This window comes from Labrus mixtus, chromosome 16 (genome assembly GCF_963584025.1).
Source record: "Labrus mixtus chromosome 16, fLabMix1.1, whole genome shotgun sequence".
NCBI lineage: Eukaryota > Metazoa > Chordata > Actinopteri > Labriformes > Labridae > Labrus > Labrus mixtus.
In genome coordinates, this window is record NC_083627.1 from 1,806,078 (window position 1) to 1,826,522 (window position 20,445).

At 40.7% G+C, this 20,445-nt stretch overlaps 2 protein-coding genes and 1 long non-coding RNA gene across 10 annotated transcripts in view; 1 reads left to right on the forward strand and 2 right to left on the reverse strand.

Moving 5' to 3' along the window:
• Positions 1 to 6,508: 6,508 nt before the first annotated feature.
• Positions 6,509 to 20,445, reverse strand: part of col11a2 (collagen, type XI, alpha 2) — an 82,149-nt gene continuing 68,212 nt past the window's right edge. For all 6 annotated transcript variants that reach the window (XM_061059622.1, XM_061059620.1, XM_061059623.1 and 3 more), the window contains 9 exons: positions 12,209 to 12,370; positions 11,993 to 12,055; positions 11,808 to 11,843; positions 11,632 to 11,685; positions 10,680 to 10,965; positions 10,316 to 10,422; positions 9,899 to 9,967; positions 9,555 to 9,791; positions 6,509 to 9,264 (listed from right to left, as the gene is read on the reverse strand). In XM_061059622.1, coding sequence (XP_060915605.1) covers positions 9,118 to 9,264; positions 9,555 to 9,791; positions 9,899 to 9,967; positions 10,316 to 10,422; positions 10,680 to 10,965; positions 11,632 to 11,685; positions 11,808 to 11,843; positions 11,993 to 12,055; positions 12,209 to 12,370 — 1,161 coding nt within the window. In that variant the 3' untranslated portion in view covers positions 6,509 to 9,117. The remainder of the gene's footprint in view (positions 9,265 to 9,554; positions 9,792 to 9,898; positions 9,968 to 10,315; positions 10,423 to 10,679; positions 10,966 to 11,631; positions 11,686 to 11,807; positions 11,844 to 11,992; positions 12,056 to 12,208; positions 12,371 to 20,445) is intronic.
• Positions 12,414 to 14,221, forward strand: LOC132991138 (uncharacterized). The gene is made up of 2 exons (XR_009676139.1): positions 12,414 to 12,639; positions 13,008 to 14,221. It is a non-coding gene; the product is annotated as an uncharacterized LOC132991138 (long non-coding RNA).
• The window catches only part of LOC132991092 (major histocompatibility complex class I-related gene protein-like), a 10,162-nt gene continuing 7,517 nt past the window's right edge, over positions 17,801 to 20,445 (reverse strand). The window contains exons 3-7 of one of the 3 annotated variants that reach the window (XM_061059704.1): positions 20,009 to 20,287; positions 19,246 to 19,534; positions 18,638 to 18,738; positions 18,491 to 18,508; positions 17,801 to 18,349 (exon numbers count right to left, since the gene is read on the reverse strand). In XM_061059704.1, coding sequence (XP_060915687.1) covers positions 18,297 to 18,349; positions 18,491 to 18,508; positions 18,638 to 18,738; positions 19,246 to 19,534; positions 20,009 to 20,287 — 740 coding nt within the window. In that variant the 3' untranslated portion in view covers positions 17,801 to 18,296. Of the gene's footprint in view, positions 18,350 to 18,490; positions 18,509 to 18,637; positions 18,739 to 19,240; positions 19,535 to 20,008; positions 20,288 to 20,445 lie in introns of all 3 variants that reach the window. The other 2 variants (XM_061059703.1, XM_061059705.1) reach the window with 2 other exon arrangements.

Below are 20,445 nucleotides of genomic sequence, written 5' to 3' on the forward strand. Positions count from 1 at the left end.
CTGTAACACAGAGGGGTCAGCGGATCCTTTCTTCTACAGTGGCTTAGCACATAAACAAACATTAAAAAAAATACAAAACCAACACTAATTTTCCCACTTGATCTTCATTCTGGCCTGTTAATCACAACAAGATACATGCCCCACTTCAGAAGATATTTGTCTGTTCTGTCCTGCATCCTATATGACATTCTTTCGTAAGCGGCTACTGTGCCCAGTTCAGTCAACCAGTTCAGAAAAGGAGGTTCTCCTGATGTCTTCCTATTCCTGAGGATAATCTGTCGTCCAGTCATGATAGCAGTTTGTATCCATTGGCTCAGTGGTTTTGAAAAAGCAGATAGCGCTGTACAATCTCCCAAAATGTAGAGCTTAGGACACAGCACAAATTGCCTTTTTACAACATTGATAATGTAAGAATGAATCTTCCTCCAATACTGATGAATCATGGGGCATGACCAAAACACATGTACCAGTGTACCTTCACCTACACCACACTTCCAGCAAGTAGTCGAATCCTTTAAGCCAAGTCTGAAGAGCCTACTTGGGGTCCAATAAACTCGGTGCAGATTTTTAAATTGAATAAGCCTCACCCTCAGATCCCTTGACATTGTTCGAAAGTTACCAACAATCTTGACCCACTCCTGCTCATCATATGATACCCCCAAATCTCTTTCCCAGGAAACTCGAAGGGCTGTGACAATGCTACCTCCTCCATATTCCATGAGCATCCTATAATATTTAGCGGCTTCATGACCTTCCCCCAATACCTGTATAATTTTATTTAACTTATCCGCTGACTTTGGAGATTGCATACTTGACCCGAAGAGCTTCTGCAACAAATGGCGTAGTTGAAGATATCTCCAGAATTGGGTTTGGGGTAAATCATATTGTTGTTTTAGGTCATTGAATGATTTAAGTGTATCAGCACTATATATATTTTCTACTATGAGGATGCCCCTTTCTACCCACTCCTTCCAAATAAATGCCTTCTTATCAATATTTAGCTTGGGATTGAGCCAAATGCTAGAGGCCTTATTTAAGTAAGGGTCAAACCCTATCAGCCCTGAGACCTTCCTCCATGTGTTGAAGGTGAGAAATAATTGGGTAAATCTTAGTTTGTTTATTTGCTTTGGTGGACAAGCAGTGAGGCAGAGGGAGAGGAGCTGATACAGACTGCTCTATAATGTACCATGGTGGAGCTCTCTCTGGAGGCAATGCCCAGTGTGCCAGATGCCTCAGATTAAATGCATAGTAATAATATAACAAATTAGGGAACCCTAAACCACCACCGTCAACTGGCCTTTGTAATTTCCTCACATTCATTCTTGGTCACTTCCCATTCCAGATAAATGCTTTGAATACACTATCAAATCTCTTAAAATAACTGCCTGGGATTTCTAGTGGGAGAGATTGAAGTAAGTAATTAATCCTCAGGACGTAATTCATTTTGACAGCGTTAACTTTACCCCATAAAGACATATACAGAGACGACCACCGCTTTAAGTCAATATCTAGTCTCTGCATTAAGGGCTCAAAGTTCACCTTAATAATATCCTCCAATTCAGGGGGGAAAAGAATTCCTAGATATTTTAACCCCTGCTTAGGCCATTTGAAACTACCTGCTTGAAATAATGTAGTCGGACAGAACTTTGTCAAAGGCAGAGCCTTTGAAACTGTCTTAATTGTGTTCAATAAAGAGGGTATCGATACTATAGGGTCCGAAACCATTAAAAGGATATCGTCGGCATACATCAACAATTTGTGGACCGAGCATCACTCCTGGAAAGGTATCATCACTCCTAACCGCAGCTGCTAGAGGCTCCATAACTAAACAAAATAACAGAGGGCTAAGTGGTGACCCCTGCTGCGTACCTCTTCCCAACTCGAAATATGAAGATGTATACCCATTTGTCTGAACCGCAGCTTCTGGTCGATTAGAAGAGACGCACCCACTTAATAAAATTCTCTCCAAAACCAAACATTTCCAAAGTCCTAAACAAAAATCCCCATTCCACCCGATCAAACGCTTTTTCGGCGTCAAGCGAAACAGCAGCAATTGGTGAATCAGAATTTGAGACTGCCCACATAATGTTAATAAAGCACCTTATGTTATCTGCCGAGCTACGTTTATGAATGAAACCCACCTGATCTTCATGCACCAAAGATGTCATTACCTTCTCCAGCCTATTTGCAAGAACTTTAGATAGAATCTTAGTATCTAATGGAATAAGGGAGATCGGACGATAGTTCTTACAATCACATGGGTCCTTATCCTTTTTAAGAATAAGCGTAATTAACTCTTTTGATAATGTAGCTGGTAGTTCCCCCCTTACAAATGCTTCATTGTACATACTGAGTAGGAGAGGTGTCAGTTCAGAGGCGTAACACTTAAAAAATTCAGCAGTGAAGCCATCTGGCCCTGGGGCTTTTCCATCTGGGAGACCTTTAATAACCCTAACAATTTCTTCACTGGTTATCGGATGGTCAAGTTCTGTCTTACGTGACTCAGTCAATTTGGGAAGAGCCACTCCTTGAAAAAATGTTTCCATACCCTCTTCATTGTGTTGAGTGTCTGCCGTATATAACTTCACATAGAACTCTCTAAACATATTATTAATGTCTACAGATTTGGTTTTTAATTCTCCCCCCTCTGATCTAATGGTGGAGATCATAGTTAATAGTTCTTTCTGTTTTAAGCTGTTTGCCAGTAATTTACCTGCTTTATCTCCCGATTCATAATATTTTTGTCTCATTCTAAAGAGCGAGAACTCCACTTTCTGTGACAGAATGCTGTTATAATCATATTTAAGTTGTGTTAGCACCCTAAGGTCCTCAACATTAAAGTGTCTTTTTAACCTTTTCTCAACCTTCTTAACTTTTTCTTCTATTTCAGCCTGTTTTTCTTTAGCTGTTTTTTTCTTACGGGAAGCATATTGGATTACAAAGCCTCTCAGTACTGCCTTAAGGGCTTCCCAAGTTATTCCTGCAGAGGGCGATGTTGGTTCATTCAACTCAATATAAATCCTAATTTGATTTCTCAATGCCTCCTTGAAGTCAGATTCTTGCAAAAGAGATGAATTAAATCTCCACCGGGGCATCCGTATCCTGTCACTGCAAGGCAGCACCTCCAGGCTAACTTGAGCATGGTCCGAAACTAAAATGCTTCCAATAGAGCAAGAAATTACGGAGTGCAGAAGGCTTTTAGAAATTAGAAAAAAGTCTATTAGGGGAGAATGTTGTGTGTGGAGCTGAGAAGAAAGTGTAATCCCTTCCTTTTGGATTCAAGATCCTCCACACGTCTATATAACCTAAAGACTCAGCCATATGTCTCACTGCAAGTGAAGCCTTAGGCATCCTTATTGGGCTAGAGCTACTCCGATCCAGCAAAGAATCCAATACCAAATTAAAGTCTCCACCAGTAATGACATTATGATCTCCTGCCTGCTGGATTTTTGCTTCAAGGTCGGCAAAAAATTTTGTGTCATCTCCGTTTGGGGCATAGATATTTGCCAAAATAATCATGTGACCCTGTATTTCTGTAACTACTATAAGGACCCTGCCTAATGGATCTTTAATTTGTCTGATGCACTTCCTCGCATTGAGGTGGAGGTCGGAGCAGGCCGCGGAGGTCGGAGCAGGCCGTGGAGGTCGGAGCAGGACGCGGAGGTCGGAGCAGGACGCGGAGGTCGGAGCAGGCCGTGGAGGTCGGAGCAGGACGCGGAGGTCGGAGCAGGCCGCGGAGGTCGGAGCAGGCCGAGGTGGTTGCTGCGCTTCAGGGACGCCGGGTGGTAGTCGTGCCAGATCACCTCGCTGAAGGTTGGGGGAGCTCCGTCTACTGGCCTCCATCCTGTTCAGCAGGAAGAGGCCGAGGCAGGCCGTCCATTTACAGTCTATGATTGGGCTCATTCAGTTCTATGTCATTTGTTTCTTTCTCTTCTTCATAAATAGAAATAATGTTTAGGATAAGACAAACTGTGATTCTAAGATGCAGGGGAACATTTTTGTAAAGACCCTCTACTCAGTTTAAACATGCATGCCTGTTATAATTCTTCAATCGTCCACATATAAAGATACATCTGTTATCTCTTACTGCTCATGGCCTCACACAGTTTACGTGCTGTGTTGTTATATGTTGTTTGTCTCAAGCACTGGAAAAGAACAAGAAACCTGCAGGAGGGTTCAGATAACAGCTTCAGTTTGAATATGGTACTGATGACATGTTATTCTCCAACATGTTTGTAGCTATCATCACTGAGGGATTAAAGATGTGTGTGTGTGTGTGTGTGTGTGTGTGTGTGTGTGTGTGTGTGTGTGTGTGTGTGTGTGTGTTCTATAGAAATTGAAAATTTGAAAATGAGAAGGTCATTATAATTGATATATGACCACGTGGTCAAAACCCTCAACAGGAACCCTGTCATTGTAAATGAAGAGAAAATAATGTACGTTCTGAAATTGTTAATATTGGCGGGTTTTTTCACGGCTGTGACACTTGATGGTAATAATTATGCTTCAGCTCTGAGAAAACGCCACATCTGCAGCTCCCCACTCGACTAAGTGGAAATAAAATGATGTGTTGAAATGCTTCAAGTTTCTTGTATTTATGACAATTCTGTTTTTCATTGATCAACAACCTTCTCTGGAACTTTCTCTTGTCATCGGAGTCGATATAAAACCGGGCAGAACACAATTACACCGAATCCCAAAGCTGTCAGGAAAGGAGCTTCAGGCTCTTCTTACCTGCTGAGCTCTTTAGTCATCGTCTTCGTTAAACCCTCCACTCCAGCTTTAGAGGCAGCGTCATTTACCTGCCCGAGGTTTCTCACCTTCAAACATGAAGCACACAGACAGGAGGATATGTGTATGTAAAGCAGCAACAACAAAGTCTCACTTTACACAACACCATGTATCTTACAACATATATTTAACAACGACCAGCGTCAGCCTTCATATCAGCCGTCAGGATGTTGTTGTAGTTTTCGGGTTGTCCACTAGATGGCGCACACTGATCAAAACATGTTATATGTACTGGTTAATGACGAGCCCAATTTAACTAACTAGTTTGAGGAGAAATAATCTTTTACAATGCTTTGTAATTTTATTCACAAGACTTACCATAAACAACAGTCACAGTATAAACAGGATGTAATCTCTGTCTGTTTTAAAAGGTTTATTTTGAAAGGGTTTAACGGAAGTATCTCTTCGCTATCAGACTCTGCTCACAGGTTCCAAAAAATAAGTTCAAACTTAGTATATGCTGGTTAGAAGCTAAGCTTGTAAGTTAGGTTTTTAGAAATGAAGCCAACAAGCTGAACAGTAAAATACCCTGAGCCAAGAAGTGAAATGAAAGTGTAGTTTACCTTCAGTAATAATTATAAATACTGAACATTTTTAAACACAAACTTTCACAAGTTTAAAAAATGTTTGTCAGTCTGAAAAATGAAAACACTGTAAAAGTTTTTATACAGAAACACCAAAAACATACAAGGTTTGTGTTGTGGAGATACAGGCTTTTACAGCCTGTGTTCATAAAAAAACCAGATCCATCTTAAAAAGATGTTTAATGTGCATGTTATCTTTGAAAGAAAACAACACATTTAAAACATTTAAGATGTTATGTCATCATTAGTTTAATATCTTTATGATTCACATCCAGCTGGTTTAAATCATGCAGCATCTTTGGTATGATATCGTGCAATGACCTGTTGATGATGAATCTTTAAACTCATTTGAGTATCTGCATTAAACTGCTGAGAAACTTAAAGGGGGATTAACTCCAACCGGCCACAAGAGGGCGCTGTTTAGTCGATACGTGACGGATAGGATGAAGAATTACACTGAAATGAATAAAATCACAATCTTAATAAAAGTAATTGAAAGATGGTCTCTGAATGTTAAAGAACCTGATTGGTTTAATGGTTAAATAAAAACTTGTTTTGTCGTAACAGATTTAAAAGACCAACCTGCGTCAAACTAACCCAAAACTACAAGAATGTGTTGTTGGTTAAAAATAGTAAAGAACCTGTATCTGTATTACAATGTTAATGTAAACATGGATGACAAACAACCCAGAGTTAGCATTAGCATTAGCGCCGCTAACGCTGTTGGTGCACGTGCTTAAACGTCCGGAGTAGCTACAACAGCAGCTAACTTTGGTTCCTACTGCTGATTAGTTTAATGAATTAATCATGAAAGACAAGAAGAAAGGATCGATTGATAGATACAAAATAATGCACGCAAATGATCAGAATAAATATTACAAGAAAGAGCTCAGCGAAGAAGAAAAAAAATCAATCTTGGTGTGAGAAAAATAAAAAGCACATATTTTTCATATATCATATATCAGCCCACACAGGAAGCAGGGGTTTAACTGTTTGTCTTGTTACAAGGCGACACCTTAAAATCCATCTATTATCTACCTGAATGAATAAGAGATGGCAACATCCTGTGGCCAAAAGTAGTCAAAGAGACGTACGATGACAGATGTTAGGAAGAAAAACAAGAGTCAAGCAGCTCTTTTAAAAAGATTATATATTACAGAAACAAGAATTTAAAAAAATGACTTACACACATTATAAAATAATACTTTTTACTCTTTTCAGCACCATATTTTTTATGTTTGTCTTCAGAACAAAGGAAATATGTTTAGGTCATTCTTTCTGGAGGATCTCAAAGTCAGATTTATTCATTTTAAGGTTTTGGCCATCCCGTCGAGTTTCTGAGCTATACTTTAAAAAAGGTCAAACAATAAAAAACAAAACAAAGCTAAGCCCTTGTATGCCATCTTGTGGCCACTCATGTCGGCAGACAGGGTCGTCCCCTCCCTCTCACAAATGTCCTCCTACCCACTTAAATCACACATGTTCATTTTAAAGCTCAGAGGATTGTGTTCATATTTAAAAATGTTGATCAATGCAGGGACTGACTCAGTGAACTGAATTTCTTTGATGCATTTAAAAGCCCAGTTAAGCAAGAAGCTGAGTTTGAAACCAATAGACGTGGAGTGAAACAGTAGCAACGACAGAGCTGGAGAGTCACCATTTAATCATTACAGTGGAAGCAAAATTTAACAGCACAGTACAGTTGATGAAAACACTAAAAAAAGGGATATTACAATAAAATATGGCCACAGATTCTTTGGTTCTACAGGAGGAGTTTGGACAGGGCGTGAACAGAAGCACCTTAGCTCAAGCTGGAAGATAGTTGAACATGTAAGTCACTCTAGTCACTTGAACACTTGAGTGTCAGCTACAGGAAATAAATACAAATGAAATATACCACATTTGACGTGAATATTTGGTGGTCTTTTTTTTATCTCATAGCACCCTGTTTGTTTTAAATAAATACAATAGAATATCACTATTTCTGTACAAATGGAATGTAATGCACATTTTCCCCAGTAAAAAAGCTTCATGAAATGATAAAAGAGACTAAAGAGAGTGAAGGAGGGGTGGAAAGTGAATACTACAACTTGTATACTTTGGTATAATTAGCACCTTGCCACACAGTTTCTGCATGCATTTTATTCACTGCTGTAGGAGAACAAAGATGGGAGAGGGCTCCCATGTACATATTTAAACCCTGACGAGGTTCTGATAATCAGAAAACATGTTTTGGATTTAAAAAAAATCAAAGTACCCAGAAAGTGACTCAGTAAATGCTAGACTGGTGTGGGATGGAGACCCTCATAGCCTGATCCTTGATTTAAAGACCAATCAGCCGTTTAAAAGGCACAAGTAGCATGTAAGTACAACAGCATCAGGCGTAGCACAGCTTACAAAAACAATGGCTATTTAATTCCCTGACCGAGGTTTCCACACATCTTTATTTTGCCTCACTGCACGCAGCAAGTTTTGTCCTGCGTAACAAACCAACAATTCAAAGAGAGTTTCTGCTGCTCTCAAAGGAAACAGGTCTAACAAAGAATAACTCCTGCTTCTCACTGGACTCTACAATCCTTGCTGCATCACACCAGAAAGATTTTTCAACCATTAGTATGAGCTGTGAATCACATTTCTAGAGTGTTTTTAATGACACTGAAAGATAATCATAAAGAGAAGCCGCTGTAACAAAAGAAAAACTTCAATCTAACAAGCATGGCATCCTTCGGTTGGTTCCCTCTTAATTCTGGGAGGAAACTGGTGGCTTTATTTCTTTGGTTCCTTTTGATACAATAAGAAAAGAGCTGTGAGTTAAAAAGTGTTTCCAATGTGAGCAACACGATTGACAAGTCACTGAGTGTTTACACACATGTCACAGAAATAGACAGCTAGATGACTGAGCCCGTAAAGAAGATTTGAACTGACCACTGGCCGTCATTTTACTTCCAAAGTTTGGCGCCTGCAGGTTTCTTTTAGGTTCATGAGTGGGAGTGCTGGCTTAGAGAAGAAAGTTGATTCAAAACATTCAATTCTCAATTGACTGAAGCATTTAACACCAAAGCTGTGAACCCAAACTAACTTTTCAAACCGTACGGATGCATTCAGCCTCATACGTCGCACCGCTCTTCAGTCTGAAAAGAGTGACTGTCAACCATGTTGCCCGCAGTGTGAACGTGAGATTAAAGAAATGCAGATAAAGTCCGAGTGTGACCCTTTTTTTAAGAAGGAGGAAGCAGGAGGTAGAGCAAGTGGGATGAGTGGATAAAAAAAGGGGGAGACCGTGGGGAGGAGAGAGGAGTGAGAGGGGGATCGGAGACAAGGGGCTTCAGATCTCGCCGGCTTGTTCTCTGTCTCAGGCCGGCCTCTTTGGCTGCTGGTAAAACAACACTGTTTCATTCTTCAGAAACACTCTCTCCTGGCTTCTTTCTTCCTTTCTTGCTGTGGTGCGCCCAAACGATGATCTCCTCTCTGCGAGTTTTTATTTCTCTCCTCTTGACTTATTTTTGACGTCCATTATTGGTTGGGACGATGTTGAGTTTCCCAGGCACGTACTTGAGTGTGAGCGCTTGTTTGTCCCACAACCGCATCTGTGTATCTCAGTGTGTGTATGTGTGTGTGTTTTCATATCATTTACAAGTTAATTTACAAATGACTGGGCATGTCTGTGTTTTTATATCAATGTGTCTCTAAGTGCATGTGTGTGAGTGTTTGTAGTGTTGTTCCGCTCAGGATGTGTGTGTTTTTAGCCTTGGAAACAGACAGGTCCCACTTCAAAGCCAAACTGCTGGTTGCTCTCCCCAAAGTCTGACACCTTAATATCCCGCAGAGGAAGATGCTCCACTTGTGGCGTGTTGATTTCCAGCACTGTCCTATCGAAGCCCTTACGATACTGCAGACAGAGACGGAGAGAGAGACACGTTTCAGAAACAGGAAGCATTTTCTTTAGGGTGGTAAGATTGTGAAGAATGAGGTCTACTCTTGTAAAAGTGTTTTTATGTTCACGTTATGTAACTGCATCAGAACTAGAGAAATAGAGAAACTCATCACTGATGCACTTTAGATTAGGCTGCTTGATTTTGAAATGTCCATGATTAGACAGGTCAAACATTTAGAAGGTAGTTTCCAGAGATGTATCCTTTAGGTGTAGCAGGGAGGTTTGGTTTATGTGTGTTAACTCACAGAGCAGCCGTCCACCAAGGCCTTGATGTAAGGGTTGGTCTCGTAGCTCAGATCCTCCTCGTTGGCGCCCTGGAAGTGCAGCGCTCTGTCGTAGCTGTTCTTGGCGCTTCGGTCGGCCCAGGCCACCGAGCGATGGCAGTGGTAGGTGAGGTTCTGGCGGGCCCGGATGCTCAGGAGACGCAGGAAGCCGAGCTGGACCACGCCCACAGGCTCGCCATTAGAGTCCACATAGGAGAACTGGTAGAGGATGAGGAAGAGGAGGTCATTAAGAGGATCAGAGGAAGTTAAGGTAAGAATGAAACTATAATCTGAAAGTTCACAGAAGGTCACAGAAGGTTACGTACCTTGCTGCCAGTGGAGAACTGACTGTACCAGGATCCTGGAGTCTCTTTGTCCCAGGAGCTCATCTTTACCTGAAAACATAATAACCACATCACATGATAAGTTCAAGATGTTGATTTATTATTTAACAAATAAAACAAACAGGTTTTGTGGCTAAAATAAAATGTAACATCAACATTGTTCAAGTGTTTGTGAACTTTATTCATGCTGAGATTTTCTGTTTGATTATTAATGTAGAAAAACCACAATGTGAGGATGCAAAGAGTTTTTAGAAAGGGAGCAATCAGAGTCTTCAAATCTTCACCAACATCGAATGTTCCCACATCAGTTCAATGTTTTTAAACTTGCACTCAGAGACTAACATGTCTTTTATTTGAAAGGATAATGAGGAGATTTTAAAGTGTTTGTGATATACTGACCGTATTGATGCTGGGATACAGGCATGTCTCTGCTCCATTAGTGAAATTACAGAAAACCTTGAAGGCATCCCTGGAGCAGCCCTGGTTGGGGTCAATCCAGTACTCTCCTGCAGGGGGGGCAGAGAAAGTAAAGTGTAAATGTTAGAACTCTTAGGAATGGGGCGCTGGTTGGGCGAGGAGGTCAGAGGTTTGATTCCGACCTGTGGCTCCTTTCTCTCATGTCAGTCCCCACTCTCTCTCTTTCATATATGTTGATCAGCTTCATCGACATGTTGACTTGACGATGATCACCACACAAAGAACGTTATCAAAACCTGATGCAGGGATTATTACGCTGAGCAGGCTTGTGGGTTGACTCCCTTACCGTCTTTGAGGTCTGGCTGGCTGAGGTGCAGGTCTTGGCAGGTGCGAGCAGGGCTGTCCTGGGTACCCAGTGGGAATCTCATGGTCTCAATCTCCTGACGCAGTGAGTTGAGAGAGCCAAAGATCTCCTCCATGCCTTCACTGCCCATCAGGAACTCAGTGCCAGTGGCGTCGGATGCAGGCATGTCTGAGTCGCTCTCTGGGAGCAGCTGGCTGGCGTCGATGGAGCGCTTGGACTTGGGGCTCCTCTGGATGGGCAGGGGCTGGATGACCTCACCTGGTGGGCCCTTGGAAGCAAGTTTACATCTCAATAAATCAACTTAGAAACTATAACGAGGTGAAATCACTGAGCAGTAGAGATGTAACGATACCTCAGTATACAATCAAAAATACTAAGCAAGTGAAGATGTGGATAATGTGGCTGTTTTCAAAAGCGCCTCTACATACTACTATTCAGTATGTACATCAGGTGTCACAAAGTTAAAAACATTCTGTGTCTTTTAAAAGCTTTCTGTGCATCAATGACAGAAAAACAGGCTGCAAATCTGCTATTTCAAGAGATTTTCTTTTTTGTGCTATACATGTATTTTTTTAAATGTTGGATTTGTGGAGCTGTGGCTCAGTGGTAGAGTCGTCGTCTCTCAACCGGAAGGTCGGGGGTTCAATCGCTACATCCTGCATCCACATGTCAGACGTGTCCTCGGGCAAGACACTTAATCCCAAATTGCTCCCACTGCTTCGTCGTCGGTGTGTGTGAATGGGATCAGTTACCTCTGATGGTCGCTGTAGATAGCAGCTGCTGCTTAGAATATTTAGAAAGTCTGGATGAAATCCTATCCTGAACCCAATATGATGATTTGATCATATCTTGAGTTGAGTGAATCGTTACATCCAAACTGAGCAGATTAGAATGTAATTGTCTTTCTTTTCACAAAGAGTGCATGAGTACTTACAGGAGGTCCAGGAGGTCCTTGTACTCCCTTTTCTCCTTTAGGACCAGATCCTCCCTAAACGCAGCAGAGAGGGGAAAGATTTAAGACCAAATACAGAATCAGATCAGATTTGATGTAGGAGTCAGGAACAATCTCATTCTGTTTGTGAGGTACAAACGCTGTTGAAGAATACTCACAGAAGAACCCTTGGCTCCTTTAACACCTTGAGGACCCTGTAAACGAGGTGAGCCTTTAGTTTGGTGACCATGACATGCGTAGTGTTTTGCTGCATTGCATTGGTACTTTATTAAATCTGGGGAACTAAGTCAAGTGGAAGAACAAAGAGAGATAGCATGTTCACAAGACAAACAGGACTACTCACTGGCAGACCAGCAGGACCAGCAGGACCAGCAGGGCCGAGGGGTCCAGTTCCTCCAGCCATTCCCTGAAACAAAACCGGAGACATGTTCAACATGACAATAGTTCTTTGTGAAGGGTAAATAGGAGATAACATTCCCATCTTTAACAGGCGATGTAAAAGAGGTTTATCATTTTGTTGAGCTGCTTTTCTGAAGGTTTTAAAAGAAGTGCGACTTACAGACTCTCCTTTTGGTCCGGAGGTTCCATGAGGGCCAGGCATACCTCTGTCTCCCTTCTCTCCCTGCTCTCCTGGGGGGCCAATGAGACCGATAAGACCCGGGTGTCCTTTCTCTCCCTTGGAACCGGGTTCTCCACGCAGGCCAGGCAAACCAGGAGGTCCCTGCAAGAGGAGAAGGAGACAAAGAAGAGGAGAGGAGATATGCTGTTACTTCCCTGTACATTTACCAAGGCAGCAGAAATATTCAGTGTAATCTACCAGCTATAAATCATTCATATCTTTACCTCTCTGTTTGTATGCAGCAAGTAAAAACAACATTGCCGGCAAGTCCCGAGAAGAGCTCGCTCTGGAGAAACAACTTGAGCTGGAGAGAAGGCTGATTGATGTCAGTGGTCAGCTGAATTCTGGAAAGAAGCCTGCTAAGACCAAACGTAAGTCCTCCCTTAATGATATATGATACAGTGTTTGGGTCAAACTGCATGACGTGTCCAGCGGTCAGAAAGAATTTGGAAGAATGATGTTTACGTCACATGCCTGTTGGCTATGTACATTTAGACAATTTATCCAATAATAGTTAAAAAGAACAAAACATCAGAAGACATGGAAGTGCACAGACATCCAAAGTTCATCCAATAAAATACGTTTTCAAGTGTTTAATGAAGGAAGAGCAGCATCTTGTTGTGGGGTTCATTTTTTCTACGGTCACTTTGACTTAAATGTATGTTTGACTTCTCCTTTGTACTCAAGTTGATGCTGAACATGATCATCACCATCTTGACTGTTTTTGTTTTTACTCCAGCAGAGAAACCTGCAGCAGAGCAGAACACTCAGCCATCACGTCTCAGCGCCAGTAGCTCCTCCTCAGACTCCTCTTCATCCTCCTCCTCCTCCTCATCTTCAGACACAAGTGACTCAGACTCAGGCTGAGAGGCAGAGGGTTTTCTCCGTGAAAGGGTCATACAAGAGACCCACAGCGTTTTGCTTTGATTGGACTACACTGCAGCAGAGCTAGCAACGATTGAGCCGCAGGACGGATCAGACGAGAGCAGCACTGGGCAGAACTGGTCTGACTTAACAAGTGTTCAACCAAGAATAGAGAGAGATGGGGCTTTCCCTGCGCTCGTCTCATTCATCCAGTCCTGTCCTGGACAAAGAAAAGCCGATGATGGATGGATGGAAATGAGGATACTCACTACGAGATCCTCCATTTTTGAGAGAAATGCCTTCGTTGTCCAGAGCCGGGGATGCTCCATCTCCTGCAACAACAAAAAGAGTGACGCATGTGTCTGGAGGGATAAGGGTGCTACTGCCAGAATCTGTCTTATTTCTGGAGATCATTTCCCTTCTTTCCGTGCTCCTTGTCTTTACGCTGTATAGTTAAGGTGTACAGTTATATAAATATCTATATTTCTTTTATAAAGAAGCATTTTATGGAGCTAATTTATTCCCTCATTGTGGGAAAGACTGGTGTGGGCGAAGTCGTGTTTTAGTTTTTGTTCAGTTTTTTTTCTTGAGTAATAGAAGGTCGAGGGGAAACGCGTATGTTTGAGTGTGTGTATGTTGGGCGTATGTGTCGGTGCATGTGTGTGTGTGTGGGTGTAGAACTGTATGAGTGTGTCCAGTATGCATGCACATGTGTGAGTGTAAGATCGGGCGCCACAAGTTCAGCCTCATAAGTTCCTCATAGATTTAACGCAGGCGTTGAAAATCAGTCTGCACGCAGAAGCACCTTGGTTCATAGAATACAGAATGCATGCAATACAGGAGAGCTGACAAGCATCTGCATACTCATGTACTTCTTTACTGCATACTTGTGTACTCATGTACTTGTTTTAAAGGGTTGGCCACTTGTACAGAAATGTAACATAGTTACACAATAGTTAATATTCTGTCCCCATGTGTGCTGTCTTTTTTTTCATCCATTTCTCTGTAATCGTGTTCATTTTCTCTTCTTGTGACCAATCTGCTAATAAATTGTGAGGACTTGTTTCGTCTGCTCACCTGTGCCCAAATTACATCTTTGTACCTTTGATTTCTTTTGGTGTTCAGGTCCTTTTCTCTAAAGTCACTAAACATCTGACTTGCCAGAGTTTCTGAAATAGCAGGGTCAATAATGTTTCTTACATTTACTCTAAATTCATGAAGAAGAAGCTTTTCAGGTGACGCTTTACCACCTCCACGTCATAAAAGCAAAACTGCTTTGTGTTTGAACAATTTGGCCTTAAGACATCTACGGCAGCTGAGAGGTTTAACTCCTGTGTTAACACTTTTGTTAAATATTTTCTTATTTGTGTGACTTTAGTAAAACTAGGTTGGGATTTTCGGCAGGTAAACAACCGTTTTTGTTGTAATCTTTTTAGAAAGGCGGTGTGGCTGGCGTTAACTTGAAGGCTGTTTTGAATTTCAACATCCAGAAGTCACTTTTACCGGCAGGCTAACAAAGATGGTTCAATGTTGTAATAACAATGCACTGTTTGTTTGGTGGAACTACTAAACAATTTTGTGATTTAGGTGTGAACCGTTTTTTCTTTTTAAATCGCCTTTGACTTGAGATTGGAGTATTGTATGCTAAAACTGATTATTTATTTAGAAACAAAGTTGACTGGAGACTTTATTCATAAAAAGAAATAGCTTAGTAATCAATAGCTTTTAAATGGAATTCTGCTTTATGAGATGCACACAGACTAACTGTCAGGAACATATTTTACAGGCTCAATCTTGGAGCAGGATTTTGTTTTTCTTTTAGTAACTTTTAGAGCAGCTTTTTCTGTTCTTCAAAAATGTTTCTGTCAGTTTCTGTTTTTTAAACAAACATACTTAGAGTTGTCAGTCTTATTTTTCTGAAGTTCTCAGAAATATAAATGCCTCTGTACTTGACTCCTTCTTTTCATCTGAATTTCTGTACATAAATAAACTGAGACATGTTCATCTCTTTGCTGACTGACAGGATGTTTTTGTTTTCTTATTTATAGATTGTACTTTAACAAGTCCAGGCACAAGGAGCGCAGTGTGCGTTATATACACTGCAAATATGTGTCACACTGTCAGTTCACTTTGTGTCATATTCCTGCAGTAAGATTTTAACTTGCTTTCTTGCAATGAAATCCTTTTTTAGGATTAACACAGTGAAATATCAGACGAGGCAAAGTCAGAAGTTACTAAGCAACAGAATCAGTAGGCTACTTGGCTCAGTTGAGTGGTTGACACACAGTTCTCTCATGTTGTGCAGGAAAATACAGCAGAGTTTAGTCTCTGGGTTTTAAGTGAAAGACACGTTACAGCTAAATGTTCAGTTCAAGTTAACTGATGAATAATTTCAGTGACTTTTGTTTTATTGTAGCCACATAATGACATTAAAAAAGAAGAGAGACAATGTGTGTGCCAATTGAAAAGACATATTTTTACTATGTAATGACATGAAATAACTAGAATATCAGCTCACACCAAATACATATTGTTATATTATGAAATATACTTTATGGTCTGATTGATCATTTTTCAGTTAATTTAAACTATTAAGATTATAGTACCTTCAGCTCAAGTCATAAGTCCATGAGGACTGACCATAGACTGTTAGAGACTGACACTGCGCTCCCTCTAGTGGACAGATAGAAAACTACAACAACACAATAAAACACAACACATCGTTTTATTTCTGTTTTTGTTGTGACTGGGAGAGCGAAAGTTTGTAAAGTTTCCTTGTGTATCTTGTTAGTTTATTTGTTCTGTTAAAGTTGTTAAAAAGATCAACGTTATACATTCATGTTAGTTAGAAGAAAGCTCTTTTTAAAAACCGTTGACCGGAAGCACTCGTTTGCTGTTCTGTGTGAGTTTTACAGGTGATTGCATGTTGCTGAGTGAGCCGTTAAAACAACACCGCCCTCATGTGGCCACAGGACGTTACTGCACTGAAGTCGAGTTAAGACAAAACAGTTTTTCTTATTGTTAAACTTGGTTTTATATATTATTTTACATCTATTTATATTATTTGACCTTTTATATATTACATAACCTCCATTTGTTTTCTTTTAACCTTTAATATCATATAATTTATCATATCGTTTAAAGTTTTCTTTACTTTTCTTCAAAATATGTGAGTTACCCTTAAATAGTTTATGAGTTATTCTCTGTGTTAATTCAGCAGCAGATTTGGAAAAGTTTTTAGATTACTAGATCATGTTTGTGATTGATCTATCTTGGTTAATCTTTTTCCCATTATTACCAGTTAAACCAGTTAAACCAGTTAAACCAGTTAAAACAAAAGAATGGACTCCTCATCATCTGTGTTCTCTTGTGCTTATCAACAGATCACTGATGACTGACTGATTGGTATGAATCATAGACTGTAAATATTATGAATCCCTAAACTTGTGAACCCCAGAGCCCCCTAGACTGTAAATGTAAAGGGCGTAGCCCCACAGAGTGATAGTACTTCCGGTCACTGACATAAAATAAAAAAAATAAAAACCTTTTCAACATCACACATTGACCTTTGTTACCGTTCCTTTGAGCCTTTAGACATCAGTTTATGATCCATAACCACTTCCTGTTTCTGTGCTTTAGTTCATTAACTAGACTCTTCTCCTCTGTCGCCCCCTACTGGTGAAAGGAACTAAAGTCCATTTGATCTGCAGAGTCCCTTTGCACCTTTAAGAAAAAGCTAAAGACCCAGCTCTTTATGACCACCTACCACCTTAATGATATTATTGATGATGATGGTTTTGTTTGATAATGATGATGAAGATATTTAGGATAGTTTTGATGCTGATTAGATCTCTGAAGAACAGCTGTCGATGTTGTGCTCTGCCTCTGGAGTGATATTTTTGGATAGGTAGTCGAATTTAAATCAGGAGAGAAAAGTGAAGAAAAAAAAGATTTATTATAATGGATAACATGGAAATGTGACTTGACAGAAATCCTTTGGCGCTTGGACTCTATGGGGGTGATTGATGTTTGAAGAATGACAATTCTGAGCGTGGACAGAATAAATCCCCCGATGGAGTCCAGACCCTGGTGGTGCTGAAGCTGAGGACATGATGAGACCGGATGGGTGAAGAATTGATGGATGATGATTCTGTGAAAACGGGCGGTGATGGGGAGGTGGAGGGGCGCACGAAACATCAACATGAAGGAACTAAAGGCAGAGAAAGAATCACATTTAAAAGAGAGCAGAACGATGATAGGCTGACAATGAAGGAGGAACGCCACGCCATTGGTTAGATGAGACCGCTGACGAGACAGCTGATTATCCAATGACAGCTGGAGAATAACAGGGGAAACGTGAGCGAGCGTGCAAAAAGTGATGAGAGACCCGATCGTGAAGACAAATATAAAGTCTTCCTGACTGAACTTACACCAGAGCTTCATAGAAGAGACCAACACGTTTTTAATGTTTGGCAGGGAAAACAAGTTTTTAACAACAGAAAAAGGCTGAAAGAAAATCTGCAGTACCATTTTCTTTTTTATGTGAAAAGATTTTTTAAACAATTTCTTTTATTCTCATTTATGGAAAACACACACAGGTCTTCATATCTGGAAATCTGCTCCTCATTTATTCAGACACTTTATGTGGAATCACAAGAAGACACACACTTTGAATGTTTAAGGGCTTTATTGAAACACTAAATCTATATTTACAGACAGCTTCACAGAGAAACATTCAACATCCCACCAACCATTCAAGATCTTAACTCAAATAAAACTAACAACTTTTCTTTTCATCACATCACACACACACACACACACACACACACACACACACACACACACACACACACACACACACACACACACACACACACACACACACACACACACACACACACACACACACACACACACACACACACACACACACACACACACACACACACACAGATTCCTGATTCCTCTTCCCCATTCACCTGTGACTCTCTTTTCTCTCTGCCTGTAACTATGGTTACCGCCTCTGTCCAGGTGACGCAGCAGCAGAAGTAATGTTTACATGCAGTGACTGACTTACCACACACACCACCAGAACAATGACTATATCCTGAATTAAAGGCTCATTTCATGTAACTCACTGGGTTCAGGGTCGTCTCTTTGTCTTTTAGGTATTTGGATTTGGAAGCATCATTTGTTGCACAGCCGAGTCGTTTACCGCTGTAAGATCAGAAACACAATGTTAGCACACATCCGACTCTGAAACCATCATTTACACCAGAAAACACTCCAGAAACACTTTTTCATTTACAGAGTTCATTTAAGGTCAAACTTAATATAATAAAATCAAGTTCTACTTACGGGATGGAGGGCGTTTGGCTGAAACAGAAAAAAAAAGATTGTTATAGATTTATTTCATTGAAGGTTATTTAAGGTTCCCTCAAGAGAAATATTCACCAGATGTAAATATAAAAAACATGTTTGAATGTTTCCACTTTGCTCTCTCACCATTTCTCTTCTTATACAGGCAGAATCCAGCCGCACAGACGATGGTTACAAGAAGGAGAACAACAGCGATGATGACAATGATCATGTAGATGGGATTCACTGTTGAACACAAACAACACACAGTCACACAACCTGTGATCAAACAGGTTAAAGGTTCATTAAAGACAAAGTTTCTCCTTCTGTCAGTTAGCTCGTCTTCATCACTGTACCTTTGATTCATTTTCTACATGTAGTTGTTTTTTCCCTTCACCTTTATGTCTTTTATTTCCATGTTTGATTGTGGCACAATGGTAACCGCTAACGATTACATTCAAACCCTTTTTTCTCAATATTATTGATTTAAACTAATTTAAACGTTGATGCGGCTGCACTGTGGTAACGAGCGGACAGACGGTAAAAAACTAAACTATTCTGTCCATTAATAATCTCTTTAAAGATCTCTGTGTTTGTTTCATCCTGATCCAAACCTTTAAACTCTTTTTCTGAATACTTTTACAATTTGAAGAGTTTGAAAGAAAGAAAAAGTCACAACTAAACTTTCCCTCCATCACACGACTGTTCCAGTCAAATCCTCTCTTTCATCACTTCTCATCGAGGTCTTACCGGAGTTGGTCTTGATCTCTCGTTTGTCCAGTTTGGTGACGATGTCCTCCTTCACACCAGAGAGCTGAAACACACAGTCGTACTTCCCCCAGTCATCAGAGGGCAGTTGAAGGTCAGCGCTGATCTGGAAGGAGCCGTCGTGGTTGGGGAGGATCTCTCCCTTGTCCACGTCCTCGTGAAGCTCCTCTCCATCTTTCCTCCAGAACATCATGGCTCTGTTGGGGTAGAAACCTGTAGCGTGGCAGGTGACCCGAGAGGAGGGAGTCTTCTGGAGGAGAGACACTGTGGGGAGGTCTGGAGGACAAACAGGAAGACAGATTATAGTTTCTTTATCAGGATTTACTCTTAAATACTGTTACAACTCATGTTTGATGACACTTTTTAAATGTACTGGTAAAAAAAGGCACTTTAAAATCCAGTGAGTCAACAATGAAAATCAACCTTATTAAAGTATAATTCAAAGAAGAGAGGGTCAGAGGGGAAGAAACAGAAGAAGAGAGGTGAGGGGGGTTCAGATGGATTGATGAAGAAGAAGAAGAGGAGAGAGAGAAAGTACAATAAAAACACAGAGAAACTTTGAGAGAGAGCGATGAGCAGCAGAGAGAAAGAGATCTAACATGAAGGGAAAGGTAAGGGGAAGCTTAAAGATGAAGACAGAGCATGTGTGATAGAAACATGTGAGAAATATTTATTGTTCAATTACAAGATAAACAAGAAAAGAAGATGAACATTGTCAGAATTCATCTCCATCAGGTCATTTGATCCTACCTGTTCTCATCAGAGAGCTCCTCCCATAGTTCACAAACTTCTTCAGCCAGTCAACACAGACATTGGTGAAGTAGTTCTTATTATACTCTAACAGAACTTTGTCATTATCCCACTTCTGTTTGGTGACGACAGCCTGTTGTTGTGGAGCGACCCACGTCAATGTCTTCAGGTCCAGAACTATGAAGTCTTCTCCATCATAACCATGCTGTTCATGACCATTAACATCTCCAGTATCATCATCCCACTCACAGCCGTACATCCTCTGGACAATGTGAACACCTGAGAGAGAGAGAGAGAGAGAGAGAGAGAGAGAGAGATAGAGGGAGAGAGAGAGAGAGAGATAGAGGGAGAGAGAGAGAGAGAGAGAAAGAGAGAGAGAGAGACAGAGAGAGACAGAGAGAGAGACAGAGAGAGAGACAGAGAGAGAGAGGGACAGA